The sequence below is a fragment of the Sebastes fasciatus genome, chromosome 17, assembly GCF_043250625.1.
Source record: "Sebastes fasciatus isolate fSebFas1 chromosome 17, fSebFas1.pri, whole genome shotgun sequence".
Taxonomy (NCBI): Eukaryota; Metazoa; Chordata; class Actinopteri; order Perciformes; family Sebastidae; genus Sebastes; species Sebastes fasciatus.
The window spans coordinates 7,934,492-7,949,406 of record NC_133811.1 but is presented as its reverse complement, the minus strand read 5'-3'; the positions used below and the strand labels follow the sequence as shown (position 1 = coordinate 7,949,406).

The 14,915-nt window shown below is 39.9% G+C and overlaps 1 protein-coding gene across 4 annotated transcripts in view; it reads left to right on the top strand.

The window, feature by feature from the left end:
- The window catches only part of col22a1 (collagen, type XXII, alpha 1), an 87,454-nt gene that overhangs the window by 61,874 nt on the left and 10,665 nt on the right, over positions 1-14,915 (top strand). For all 4 annotated transcript variants that reach the window (XM_074613542.1, XM_074613541.1, XM_074613540.1 and 1 more), the window contains 18 exons: positions 585-629; positions 1,145-1,222; positions 1,312-1,347; positions 1,433-1,486; positions 2,426-2,470; positions 3,294-3,329; positions 3,415-3,528; positions 3,789-3,842; positions 4,124-4,177; positions 5,104-5,157; positions 5,312-5,365; positions 5,549-5,602; positions 5,742-5,795; positions 5,941-5,994; positions 6,086-6,130; positions 9,639-9,692; positions 11,796-11,849; positions 12,028-12,081. In XM_074613542.1, the coding sequence (XP_074469643.1) occupies positions 585-629; positions 1,145-1,222; positions 1,312-1,347; positions 1,433-1,486; positions 2,426-2,470; positions 3,294-3,329; positions 3,415-3,528; positions 3,789-3,842; positions 4,124-4,177; positions 5,104-5,157; positions 5,312-5,365; positions 5,549-5,602; positions 5,742-5,795; positions 5,941-5,994; positions 6,086-6,130; positions 9,639-9,692; positions 11,796-11,849; positions 12,028-12,081 (993 nt within the window). The remainder of the gene's footprint in view (positions 1-584; positions 630-1,144; positions 1,223-1,311; positions 1,348-1,432; positions 1,487-2,425; positions 2,471-3,293; positions 3,330-3,414; positions 3,529-3,788; positions 3,843-4,123; positions 4,178-5,103; positions 5,158-5,311; positions 5,366-5,548; positions 5,603-5,741; positions 5,796-5,940; positions 5,995-6,085; positions 6,131-9,638; positions 9,693-11,795; positions 11,850-12,027; positions 12,082-14,915) is intronic.

Below are 14,915 nucleotides of genomic sequence, written 5' to 3'. Positions count from 1 at the left end.
TTAAATCGCGCTTTGTTCAACCAAGAATTTCTTTGGTTCGAGGACAGCCTTGATTATAAGTCACAGGAAATTTGTGATAATAGAAATATTCATCAGCTCACTTTCAACAGTAATAGAAACCTCATTAGCCTGTGAACAGTCTCTTGTGTTCCACATGTGTTCTGCTTGTAAACATCTGCCTGCCTGTTGAACCGCAACACAATATGAGCAGCTGTATGGGAGGAAAATGAGCCTGAGTAGGCACATTTCAGCGCTGCAGCTCAACATGCTTCTTAATCATTTTTCACCCCAGACATGTGGCCGTCCTGCTGACGAGGCAGGAGCAAACAGGGAAAACATTGTTAAGACATATCGCATTAAACAACACAGGAGCGCAGCACATTTGGCTCACAGCAGCTCTGTTTTTTTACAGCTGCCAGGTGCGGCCCTGAGGCCTCACTACACGTGTGTGTGTGTGTGTGTGTGTGTGTGTGTGTGTGTGCACGGAGAACAACAACTCATACAGCTCTGAATTACTTATTCAAAAGAGGCTTAATTCCAGTGTTTGAGTGGCAAGCAATCTGATGTCATTTGTGATTTTACAGGGGGAACAAGGACCACAGGGAGTTCAAGGACCCCCAGGGCTAAAGGTAATGTTTTATAAGTTTGCAACAAGTGTGTGTGTGTGTGTGTGAGCTTAGGTTGCCTGGGGTGTGTGTTTTTATCATGCACAGGTGCTCTTTTGTTGATGTGAAAACTTTTTTTTGTGGCACGGATGAGAAAAACAATTCATTTTGGTTGAAAGCAGCAAAAGCAATTTCTATGTCTACTGCACTGTGACCGTTGCTCTGATTATGACCGGCGCTTTGCCGTGAAGAGCTTGATGTCGGGGACACAGACTGGGAGAGGCCGGACAGGGGCATTTACTGGATTTATGGTGTCAAATTGCTCACCCTCATCACCGACACGTTTTCTCTTCTGAGTACCAAAATGTCAACTGCAGATTGTAATTTTTTTTTTTGTCATCACAAATTGAAAACGGGGTGGTATTTCTGGGATCAGCAGGCATCGCTGAATGTGACACTTTTGTGAGACTCTTAGCCAAACATTACGGCTGAACTGACATTATCTGAGGATGGTGAAATAACGTTTTTTTCTCTCCCAGGGTCTAACCGGGTCACGAGGAGAACCAGGGTCACCAGGGGACCGGGGTTCTGAAGGAGAAGGCAAAGTGGGACCACAGGTACGAGCATCAGTCCCAGCCAGTGTCACATTATCTTCCTCCTTTATTTACACATTTGAAAATGTGCAATGTTTCTTTTTTTGTTCTAGGGACTTCCAGGAAATAATGGGGAACCTGGATCTGCGGTAAATATTTTCCAAAGATTCATATTGAATTTTTATGTCTATAATAATAATGTGTTCCTCTAATATGTGTTTATCTGGCTTCCAGGGCTTGAGGGGTCTACCAGGAGTCGCTGGTCCTCAGGGCCCAGCGGGACATAATGTGAGTCCAAAAATAAATAAATGAATGAATAAATAGATAGATAATTTGATGTCTTATTACTCTGAGACCGATGCGCCCATGGCTATGGACACCCAGAGTGACTGTTTGCTCATTCAGACTGAAGAACAGCAACATAACAGGCTCTGATCTGCCTTCATTGTAGGACAGTGATGAAAAGTGACATTATGAAACAAAAGGTTTTACACAACTTTTGGAGTTGGCAGAGTTTTAACTCTATTGGATTATTTTTTTTTATAATTTTATGGTTGCATCATTAATTACCTCTGCCAAGGCCAACCGGCGTTGTTTTGTCTGTCTGTCTGTCTGTCTGTCCGTCCGTTCGTCCGTCCGTCCGTCCGTCCGTCCGTCCGTCCTTCTGTCCTTCTGTTAGCAAGATTACTCCAAAAGTTCGCGATGGATTTAAATAAAAAAATTTTCTGGAGGGGTGGAGTGCAGCACAATGAACTATTTATTCGATTTTGGTGGCGATCTGGATGATGATCTGGATTCACACATTTTTTTAAGAATTCCGATCAGCCTGAGCATTAAGACCACAGGGTATAACACATGTTGATCACACATGACAATACCTGACAACACCTTCTTCCTCCTTCTTCGAGCAGAGATATAAGTGTGTGGATGTGTAGAGGCTGGCCGTCCGTGGTGAGAAAGAAAAAAGCGGTAGATGACAGGATGAGAGACAAAGTAGTGTAACATTATACAGACATAACAAGGCTGCTGAATGAGAGAGGCATCCGCCGATACGTTACACAGAAACACACCGTGTTAATAATAAGCCGACCACCTCACGGTACCGCCAGCTGTGAGCTGTGATCTGCTTTTAAAGTCAGTCCTATTACTCCATAGTTACGGAGCATAATTTAATCTACAATTTACAGAGAATGTCATTTTTCTTTTTCTCCTTTGCACCAACTGCAGGGTTTACCAGGAAGGCCGGGAGACAAGGGATCACAAGGAGAGCCTGTAAGTACAGAAAGTAGCAGAGAACAACCAGTATTAGTGAAGTACTGGTTGTAATGAATGTTCCTTCTCCACTTTATATTCAGTATGACCTCTGAATACTGTATGAAGGAGAGAATAATCATGCACTAATGAATACACATTCTCCATGTACACAAATGATGCAAGACTACAGTAACACACCGCTGATAAAGTAAAAATTCTGTAGCCATTTAGTGGATGCTTTAAATCCAAGGTCCTTCTTTTTTGACTTTCCTGATTAAATACAAAACATACATAAACTATTTGGTCAAAAGTATTTAGATGCATGTTCTTTGGTCTGAGGATTGTTCTCATAATTTGGGTTTCCCCCTTAGTTCTATTTGAAGGAAATATTAATCTTACAGCATAGCGAGACCTACAGAATAGAGAGCAATAATCTTATCTAATCTCATTGCATACATAAATCTGATATATGACAAAATATGGAAACTACATAGTGTAAGAAGTAGCTAACGAGTGAGCCATCTTGCTTCCTTCTCATCTCTCGAGTCGCACATGCGCAGTGCCGATTGTACAGGATGTACGTTTTGTTTTGTTTTTTAATTTCTCTTTCTGCACTTTGTGATGTGCCAATGAAATATTTTATTTCAAAAGTTAAACAGTAAACATTTATATTTTTTTACTACATTAATTTGCATTTGTTTAAAATTTGTCTTTTCCAAAAGCTAAAAAAAAAAGGTTTTAAATACGCTGCTGAAAATGGCCAATATTCATTTCCCGGTTTTGAAAATCTGGCCCAATTGAATATCTCAGATTGATTAACTCTTTCATTCCCGTCTCTCAGGGAAAGGCAGCAGACATCACTGAGCTGAATCTGAAGGTAAGGAGCTTTCCCAAACCCTCTTTATGTTCGGATCCTGAGAGCGACCACTTTATCACAAACATGTCTCTCTGCCATGTTACAGGATGTTTGCTCAGACTGTCCTGCAGGCCCAGCCGGACCACCCGGTCTCCCAGGAGTCCCGGGGGACAAAGGACACCAGGGACCTGCAGGGAAGGACGGTCAAGATGGTTACCAAGTAGGACACAGTCATTAATATTCAACCCTCTCCCTGTAATGTAAAGACTGCTCATCTTTAAAGGAGCATTATAAAGTGCGTCTCCACCATATTAGCCCTGAGTGAGGCCTGAGGTCCAAGCTGCACGTTTGACACCATCAGTCACAGTTGCTGTGACGGATGGAGAGGCTCTTTGTGCATCATTAGCTGTGCCTCCTCTGGGGGCAGCAGTGAGCGATTAGGACCCGGACAGAGACTGATGCTCTGCCGTGTCATTACAGGGCCCGTCGGGAACAGCCGGAGCTCCAGGGCCCCCTGGAGCCGACGGAGCAAAGGCAAGTTTGCACACTAACTGCACCATTATTGCTCCCAAGGGGCCAAATGCTAATTAGATGCTTTTGTCAACATTTTATTTTAACCTCACAAGGATCAGGTAATAGGGTGAAAACAAAAAACACAAAAAAAGGTATTTCAGAAACAACAAAGCTATTGTTACATCCTCCTCCTTTTGTGATATTTTGAGCATTTTGAGGGTTTATTTTCCTTTTTGACAAATAGTTTTTCAGAGAGATGAGATGTGACATTTCACATGATCTTTATTTGTTTTTCACCACAGGGTATAAAAGGTGATCGAGGACCCTCCGGTGGCCCCGGAGACAAAGGAGACAAGGTATATTTGTCGTTTATGACTCATGAGTCTCACGCTGATCTGTCGCTTCCCCTCGTTTCTCTCTGTGTTTAAAAAAAACATTACAATTAAAGCTGTCAAAGTTAACGGAAATATAACATGTTTTAACACCACTAATTTCTTTAACGCATAAACGCAATTTTATCTTTCGGAGATTTTAGCGGGCTCAGTTTTCAAGCTAGAGTGAAGATACTGGCACCTTATGAAACTAGAAAACTTAAGGAATCAATTGGTACCAACCATGTCATACTAACTTGTCGAGAAGGCTAAACAACGCTCCAAACTTCGGTACCAACCATGTCATAACATGTCAGGAAGAGTGCAAAAATAACGCTACGAAGTTACGCTAAATTTTTAACGAGGAAAAACTGTCAGTCATTTTCAAAGGGGTCCCTTGATCTCTGACCTCAAGATATGTGAATGTAAATGGGTTCTATGGGTACCCACGAGTCTCCCCTTTACAGACATGCCCACTTTATGATAATCACATGCAGTTTGCGGCAAGTCATAGTCAAGTCAGCACACTGACACACTGACAGCTGTTGTTGCTGCAGTTTGCCATGTTATGATTTGAGAATATTTTTTTATGCTAAATGCAGTACTTGTGAGGGTTTCTGGACATTATTTTTTATTGTTTTCTGTTGTTAATTGATTTTCAGTAATAAATATATACATATGTTCGCATAAAGCAGCATATTAAATGATAAGAGTATTAAATACTTGGCAAATCTCCCTTTTAAGGTGCATTTTGAACAGATAAAAAATGTGATTAATCGCGGTTAACTATGGACAATCATGCAATTAATAGCAATTAAATATTCTAATCGATTGACCGCCCTAATTGTGCAATATGGTCTGGTATGAATCATTACATATTATATTTTAATCACTTTCTTCTGCATTGACAGGGTCACCCAGGACCCCCTGGTCATCCAGGTACCGCTGGCTTAATGGGTCAACCTGTAAGTTATTAATTTGTGTTTATTCAGTTTCACTATATGCACTTCAAATGGTTTTTAGCTTTTTTGTAAACAGGGCAATTTGTTTGGATTTTGTCTCACACTCCGGCTTTCTATTTGCGTTGACCTCCACTGACACTGTCTCTTTCCTCTTCAGGGTAACGATGGACAGCCCGGCCCCTCCGGCCTCCCAGGGCCCTCTGGAGAAAAGGTCAGGCTGCACTCCATGTACTTGTCCCCTCAGAAAACTTATTACCCATGTGTCATTATTGTACAAACCTCTTCCCTCCAGCATGTAGGTCAGCCAAGCCTGTGTGGTAATAGCGGCCATTAATCATTTCTTTTTCTTCGGTGACGGTGACCTGTTTGTGTTTTGTTTGTTTGTTTCCACTAGGGCAAAGAGGGTCTCAAAGGAATCCAGGGACCACCAGGTCTTCCCGGCTTGATCGTAAGAAAAATAAATTAATGTACAGCAGTCATTAATATACACAGAGTTCCCGCTGTGCGGTGTAAATAGTCTGAGTTGTAAATGCAAATTAGGCCTTTACAGTCGCAGACGCTAAATGATGGATTTCGTTGATCTGCAGGGTCAGGCTGGAAAAATGGGAAAAGATGGACGACCAGGTGAACCAGGAGATCCTGTAAGTAGATGGAGATGTTCACCTTGTCAGTGATGAGAGAATAGAAAGTTTGAACACCCGACTACACATTGTCCATTTTTAGAAAAATGTGATAGTATAACGTGGCCAGACAATGACGCTGTAACTATTTCTGTTTTCACTTCAGGGCAAGCAAGGTGAACCCGGACCACTAGGAAACCCGGGGCTCAGGGGACTCCCGGTAAGTAACCACCAGTAAACGGATCTGATGAAGCAGCCTGGCGGTGCAAATTACTGTGACTGATTCACTGCTGTTTCTCCTTCCTACACAGGGCTATAAGGGCCACAGAGGAGAATCTGGAGCTCCAGGAGCTAATGTGAGTGTGCTACCTTTTTGTGTTTCATGTATTTGAACCAGGGTTAAACTAAAACAAAAATAAGCAGTAAAAAAATATTTTTTAGTAAACTGAAGCTAAATAAAAACTAAATCCTTTTAAGAAAAACTAAAAATATACTGAAACTATATTGCCTAAACTAATAAAAACAAAAATGAACAAATTCATATCAACGAAACGGAAGTTCTTGCAGTCGAAAAGTCTGAAACACAAACAATGCCATTATCATTTTTTAGCACCATTTTCCTGCCTAATACACTTCACCATATGCAGGGAGCCACACTGAATTTCTGTCTGGTAAATTGCTCACCTGTTGCTACGATACAGACTGGGGGGGAAAGAGACATAATGGTTACCTAATAAATATTAAACTGTACGATCTTATTATTTTCTGTATGGTGTTAAACTCCTGTTTTTAAAATGTCTCACTCACAAATTCCACACATTGGTACAATGCAATTTGAAAGCCATTTTCTGCAATGCCGTGAATAATAAACACACAACTTAGGATTTCGATGGGCAAGAAGCAGCAACCTGTCTCCTTTTACTTTTATTTTGACAAGCCCAAGCACTGAAAGCGTCCACTTTTTGTGACAGCAGTGTTCAGTTTAAACATTTCACCCTAAAAATGTGAGCTTAAATGGTTTAGAGAATGTGATTCTGTATGGAAAAGCAGAAAATCTTCCCCCCGGGGGGGTTTAGTATTGTGTTTGGTGACAGTGGTTTTACAGTATTTTGATGAGACGTGCAGTTTTCCAGACAGCAAGTCAATGCCGCTGCATTCTGGAACATCTATTAAGATAGCAGTAGTGTCTCTACAGGCCTAATGCAGTCATGGATTTAGAAATAACATGTCCATGCCAATTATCTTCATCAGGTATTAAAACTGCAAAAAACAACAACACATGACTACGACACAGCCCATCAGACTGAGAATGTTTACATGCGCGAAATATTCAGTAATTTGCCCTTATTCCGAAAAAGAAAACATTCCTTCTGCTGTTTGCCTGGCTAAAGAAAATGAATATTCCACTGATATTCCCGTTAACATGCAGCCGTGCATACTCCGATCAACGTAAGCGGTGGCGGAATTGTTGGACCCTGCGAACACAGCCTCCCGCTTTCATTCCTTCAACCACCTGCTGGAAAAGGTCGCCGTTGTGATATTTGTGCATATCCAAAAACCTGTTGATATCCAAGTCTTTCATAATGTTTAAAAGTAGGAGTGTTTCTCCTTCTGACCAGAAATGTGGGCTTTTCTTTTGGGACATGCATCTATGCAAACTCACGGCTAGTTGGTTTGTGTACAACGCACAGAGCTGGATGTCAAAAGGCAAGAGGTTGTGTGTTGCAAACTGCTGTAAAAAAAACAACAATTTAGACGCATATTCTGAATGTGCTGTCCAAAGAATGCTCCTAAAACCTGAATCATATCAGCATATCCCACATGTCTTAATCGGAAAATGCTCCATTCAGAATAAGGCCTAATTCAGAATATCCAATCAGAATATGCAGTTTACATGACCCGCATCAAATGCAGAATATTGTCAAATTCAGAATAATAGTGGAATATTAGTGTGAATGTAAACTGTGACAAATTTGGAAGAATATTCTCTGTATGTATCAGCATACTTTGATTTGAAAACGATGGCATCTTCACACTTAACTGCAGTCAAAGAACATACAAGTATGGGTAGTATAGTATTCATGGGTAGTATCGTATATAGATTGTGCATTTAGAAAGATAACTTCCTCTGCTCAGCAGCCATAACTGGAACTATTCACTGCAGTTCAGGGAATAGCACCCAGACACACAGTCAGTGTTTGGCACGCCGCACTGCGATGTCAAGACAATACGTCTGACACTTGCATTTTTTTTTCTCAGCGAGAAACCACTGCACCTGCTGCTTTGTCTCTCACACGGCACACACACACACCTGCAGGGAAAGGTTTCTGCCACAGCGCCGTGACCAATAGCATGGCTCATTACAGACAGCTCTGACTGAGCCGCAGCGAGGCAGGCGGGCGGCCTCTCAGCCCTGCAGCCCGCGCCGTCTCACAGACAGCAGACAACTTATTAGGGGAGCCGTGAAGTGTTTCCATAGAGACGCTGAAAATTACCCTCCCCTGCTCATAATTACTGTCACTAAACGTCAGTCATACGGAAATGATATTCACTATTTTTCAGGAAATTGAAAGTTGACGTATACAATTAGAAGTACAGATTTAGCACACTACAATGTAGAAGTGTCATATACTGTAGATTCTTATGACTAACTCAAGTCTTCCTTTCTCTGTTCTGTGGATTGTCCACACAATAGTTTCCAGTTTTTTTATTGTTATATAAACAACAATTACAGAGAAGCACTCGTTGGCAATTAAAATCTTAGATCTCAGGCTCCCTCCAACAATACTCATTAGATATGTATTAAAAAGAAAATCACGCACATAAAAATTTGAATGTAAGACATAAAATGGTGCAAAGTTAAAGTTAATATAGGGATAAAACAAGGTATACAAAATGTATTTGTGGAAGACAGTAATTGCAAAATAAATAAACTAATGTAAACCGGGATGTAGTAAATGTATATGCGTAATGCGAAGTAATAAATATATATACACAGAGATGTAAACAGGAGCAGTAGGTAAAAGTACATAGTGGTTGTAGTAAATAGTAAAAAAAAACTGTTATGAAGCGCCAAAACGAACAAAAGCAAGAACAAGGCTATCAGATGAGGCAAAAATAAACTAAATATAGCTAATTAATAAAAAATAGAGCTTAAAAGGAAATATAAGCTTTATATTTTTAATGCTTATATGATTATGAGATGGATGTAATCATGTATGTCCAGGAAAAGTAGATGATTTTTGCAAAAAGACATTATGTAATCAAAGATTTAATTTAGACTGACAGTCTGGCACACGAAAACCATCAGAATAATGTGAAATATGTCATAATCAGAAATGTATATTTTTTTTTACCAAAAAATGATATCACAAAGATTAAATTTCACGATCCTCAACTTAGCAGTTAAGTGTCTCACCTCTTGGCTGAATTAAACTTTTGAAGAACATGACACTACAATGAAGATGATATAAAAACAGGCCAAACTTGGTTACTCCTGAGCGATAGAGTAAACCTCGAGGTGTCTCTTATTTAGTCTATGTTTTTATGCTTTTAATGTTTTTGGGGTGTCCGTACATCCGACCCATTCTCATGAACGCAATATCTCAGGAACGCCTAAAGGGATAAACTGATTACAATTTGGTGGTCAAAGGTCAAGGTCACTGCGACCTCCCAAAACACGCTTTTGGCCATACCTCAAGAATTCATATGCAAATTATCACAATTTCACACAAATATCTAACAGGATAAAATTATGAAGTGATGACATTTTGGATAAACATGGATGAAAACTGCAACTTGTCTGGTTTGTTGGAGGCATACAACCGCAAGGTGGTAATTCTAGTTTTCTTCTGTGCCAAACAGGGAGAAGATGGAAAGCCTGGATCGGCTGGACGTGACGGCAAACCTGGGAAGGAGGTACTTATACATTTGAAGTTATTAGTTAGTGTTTTTTCCAAGGGCGTATGTTTGGTTTCAGAGGTGCTTTCCATAGTAATGGAATTAAAAAAAACTGAAATTCTGTGTAAACCTGTGTTTTTTAACCCAACTTAAAATCATTTTTAGTTTCCTTCATAGTTACCTGATACTTTCTGAGAGCACTGTACTGCATACACATCAAAATTGTAACTCCCAGAAGGAGGAATCTTAGTATTACTGCGGTTCCCTCAGTCTATATCACACACAGAAAAAAAGCTGCAATAAAGTGAATTTATTCATATTAAAAAAGTATACAATACAGAAAAATAACTCTAAATGCCTACCTTAGCTTTCCCGTATGCATTTTCTGTTATATAAGTAATATACATGCCCCCACAGCAAATATGTCTTCCCTATTAAAATCCTATGTGCCATTCTTTCTGATGCAGCATCCCTTCCTGGCTTAGTCACCCAGTCTCTGAGAATAATCATTACTGCTGCCTGGAACCAATCGTCCTCCATTGACTGAGGGAATGCAGATAAAACTCCTGAGATTAAAAAAGGTTTTGGACAGAATGCAAAGTTTCCATCAGACCACAGAATATTTAATCACGTCTCTATAATACCAGAGCTCCATTAGCAGCAGTGTAGACTTTTAAACCATAGTAGCTTTATATCTTTTGACATTGTACGGGAGTTTTATGCCGTTCTTCTTCTCCAAATGACAAACTGAAATCCCCTCTCACGTACACATTTAAAGTCTGCAGCACTTTTATCCCCCATTTCTGGTAGCAGGATGTAACCCGTCACAAGAAACACTTTGTTAACTCATCCTCTGGCTGTGTTCTCACAGCACGTCTCCTAAAGTAAGAATATTTCCCACCTACATACTCCTTCCACAAAAAGGGGAATGAGTTCAGATTGAACTCGCTGTTACAGTAGAGGCTGTTTTCCAATCTACATTAAAAGCCTGCAGTTTTTCTCAGCATACCTTGAAGATGATTTGTTTTCAGCATGTAAAAGATAGGGGTGGGAAAAAATAATTCGACTCAGCTATGTATTGCAATGTTTATTTATTTTTTTACAGTTTTGAAATTGATTTTTTGAGTGCCAGATTTGATATATTTGCTTCATTTGAGACAATATGCAGAGGTAGAAGGAAGTTACCTCTTTTATTGTTGTATTCTGAGTGACTTGACGTCATATCCGTTCCGTATCTGCCAAAAAAAACAAAAGCAAAACAAACAAGTAGAAACGAAAAGCAGAAAACGGCGGAGGGTCTGCGTGGATACGACCTACACCCTCACATTTTAAATCTAAAGCAGAGCTAGACATCACGGCTAAAGCTGCATGTTAACTCTGTCATGGACAGGGAACGTTATCGTATTGCGGTAACGTGCGGTCAAGCCAGCCGTCACTCTCATCTCCGTGGTCAAATGGGCCGACGCTACAACTGTAGAGCACCCATATACTGATGTTTATGTTAAACGCATTCAAACAACCCCGATGGAGCTGACCATGGATGTATAAAGAGAGCGGAGCCTACAGGGAGTGTTAGCGACGGACCAGGAGAAGTTAGAGGAAGTATACACGTGTGACTACGTCCGGTTTTCAAAATAAGGTGTTAACAAAAGGAACCGTATATATACAAAATACATATATGGGAATAAGATTGATTGGATTATATTCACTAGAAGTATAAAACATTACATGGCCCTTATAAATTAAAAAGAAAATCCCACTAATTTGTGAGGGAAATGTCTTTATTCTTTGATTTTTGGGTTATTAATAAATAATTCCTGACAATGACATGATGATATATTTGACTTCAGGACATCTCTGACTACATACATGCTGAAAATCAAACATTTTTACCGTATCAAGTCCCAGAAAGTATAAGATTCAACTTTTTCCCGTGGTCTAGTGTTAAAAAAGTTAACAAAATCACAATAAATTGTTATATCAAATCGCAATACTTGTAGAATCGCAATACATATTGAATCGGCATGCAAGTATCAGGGTATTATCAAATCGGCAGGTAGGTGTATCGTCCCAGTCCTACTAAAAGACATAATAAAACAGTCTATTTTTTTGTTTCGACAGGGCTCATCGGGACCTCCAGGCCGAGAAGGACTTAGTGGACCAAGAGGAGAGCCGGTGAGTCATTTTCAATCACTTACAGGGCCGTCTGACGCAAACAGAAGACAGACGCAGCACAGTGTCAAGCAGACAGATATGTATGGACATAAAGTGGCACTCAAGTCATTTCTCTTGCTGTCCTTCCCCATCAATTTTCTCATCTTGTCTTTTTTTTCTTGTCCCTTTTGCATCACAGGGCAAGCAAGGTGAACCAGGGCCATCAGGAAAAGCAGGTCTCCCTGGAACCCCAGTGAGTTTTCTATTCCTATTGTACATCGCAAATTTGTTTTATTTATCAGATGGCCAAAACTACAGTATGCATTGACACAACTTGCAATTTTTAGGATGTCGTGGGCTGAGTTTTCATAATGGTCATACTAACTTGAAAGAAAAGGAGGCTAAATAACACTCCAAACTTACACTAAATTTTGGTGAGGAAAAACTGGCATGGCCATTTTCAAAGGGATCCCTTGACCTCTGAACTCAAGATATGTGAAGGTTCTATGGGTACCCACGAGTCTCCCCTTTACAGACATGCTTTGAGCATATATTTTTTAATGCTAAATGCAGTACCTGTGAGGGTTTCTGGACAATATTTGTCATTGTTTTGTGATGTTAATTGATTTTCCAATAATAAATATATACGTACATTTGCATAAAGCAAGCATATTGGCCCACTCCCATGTTGATAAGAGTATTAAATACTTGACAAATCTCCCTTTAAGGTACATTTTGAACAGATAAAAGATGTGTGACTCATTTTGCGATTAATCGCGATTCAATATTTTATTGGATTGACAGCTCTACTTAAAATGCAACAATTGCAACAGGCTCTTGGCTGACTAACCGTCCAAACGAACAATAAGAAACACAGAAACACTTCTTTGTTTCACAGAGTGAACACATTTGATAGAGACGTGCTAATAGAATAAATTAGGGAAAAGTGGCATTTTGAGAGCCGAGAGAGCGAGCAGGGACCGTGCGTGGGATGCAACTGAAGGCGAGAGGAGGGTGTGAAGCATTTCTAGAAGAGATGAGCTGTCAGATTATGATGGAAGATTTGGGAGTAAATGTTGTCCTGAGCAGGGTGGGAACATCCCTCTCCCCCCGGGTGAGCTGACCAGGTCGCTGCCAGTAGAAGGAAACCGATTTGCCAAGTAATATCAGAGCAGGGGGAAGAAGCTGGAGTGGTCCATCTCCTGGAGGCACAAGGCCTGTAATTCCCTCGGCGGGGTTTGCGTGCCACGCAAAGGTTTTGAATTTCATAAGTGCATCCACAGACAAATACCCACGCAGAGTCCCTGGTGACAAACTGTCTGAATCATCTGAAGATGCAGAATGCAAAACAAGGTCATGTGAGGATTTTGAAGGACAAGCGTGTATTAGGGGACAAAGCTCAGACTAGTCAAGGTTGTCCTTGATTTAGAAGTGTCAAGCCTTTCATGCCAAGATGTGCATGTCAAGCTGAGTGTGTAAGGATTGGTAGAAAAGTAGTAAATATATTTGAGGCACCTTTACACCTGACCTATATTTGAATTGAATTGATGCTCCAAATCCAAAAGTAAATATTTCCAAACAACAATAAAAGACCTGATCACTCAAACCAACTATAATAACAGACTGAGCCAGCTTTGTCCCAGTGTTGGTATAATAATGTAAGAGCAGGGATAATCTGTATTTTGCTGGAGAAAAGAGAAGTCTACTTTCAATATTCATACCAGAATTAAATTTTAATGATAGATGTAAATGTGACCTAAATTATCACAAATCATCCCCACTCTATAGACGAATCGGGCAACTGTGGCAAGTCATAGCGACTGTACTATCTGCTGAGAGTATTAACAGGTGACTTTAGGCCGAAAGCGTTGCTCTTAGTAACTTGCGTAAATGGTTGGAGTAGATAGTAAACACAGATGAGTATGTATTTAAAATCGGTTAAAGTAAAATTGAAGGCTTTTGCGAGGACACAGCTCACGAGGCACCAGTTCACACGGTTAGCAGACACTTTGTACGTGTTCCGTTTGAGATGCCGACTGAATGATGTTTACTTTGTGGTCATAAGGTTGCCTACTTAGAGCGTTATATTTCCCATAACGCCACAGTTAGTTGACTGAGTGTTCTGTGGGAACACCGCAGCCTCTAGGCAGTGTTTTTAGCCCACTAATGTCATTAGCAAACGCTAGCTAAGCAGTATCAACTTAGCTGATCAAACTTGTTTCACCATGTCAGGCAGCCGAGATTTGAACAGGTTCTTCCCGAACTCCTAGACATCGTTGTCGAAAGTAACGTTACATAGAAAGTGAAGGTAAAAGTAGAAAATTGTACACTTCCTAGGACAGCTTGTATTCAAACTGGGCTGTCAAAGTTAATGTGACGATAACGCCCACCAATTTCTTTGACGCAACTTTCAATTTTTAGGTTGTAGTGGGCTTATTTTTTAAAGCTAGAGTGAAGATACTGGCATCATATGAAACTGGGAAACCTAAGGTATATATTGGTACCAACCATGTCATACTAGGTTGTCGCGAAGGAGGAGTTAAAGCCGAAAAACAAACTGTAACTTAACAAGTGAGGCCCATCACATGCAATAGATACTATAATAAATATGTTTGTTTTATTATTAAAGAGCAATAGTAAATAAAAAAAAGATTAAAGATTTTTTTTACTCTTAAAATGAACAACTAAATGGTTTCTTTCTTTTTCAAGAAAAATCAACATTTTTTATTGCTTAAATTGCATACAATAATATTATCTGTCAAAACGAAATCCATTTGGTCCATATTACATTCTGGGGTTTAAATAAAACATTTTCTGAAATAAATAATAAATAATAATAATTTTGGGCCACTCCTATAAATGTTCTAAAACTTTGATGTGATGAGTTTGAATTAAAAATGTATTTTAATTAATTAATACGGTGCTCAAATTGAGTAAACAAAGATGATTTTAGTCTTGGAGTTACTTGAGGAACCGCTTCAGCCCCAGTAGGATAAGAGGTCAGTTAACTTTGGTCAAAATGAGGTTTAATGTCCGCAGCATCAGTCAGGTGACTGAATCAGGGAGTCTAGAGGAAGGAAACCCAAT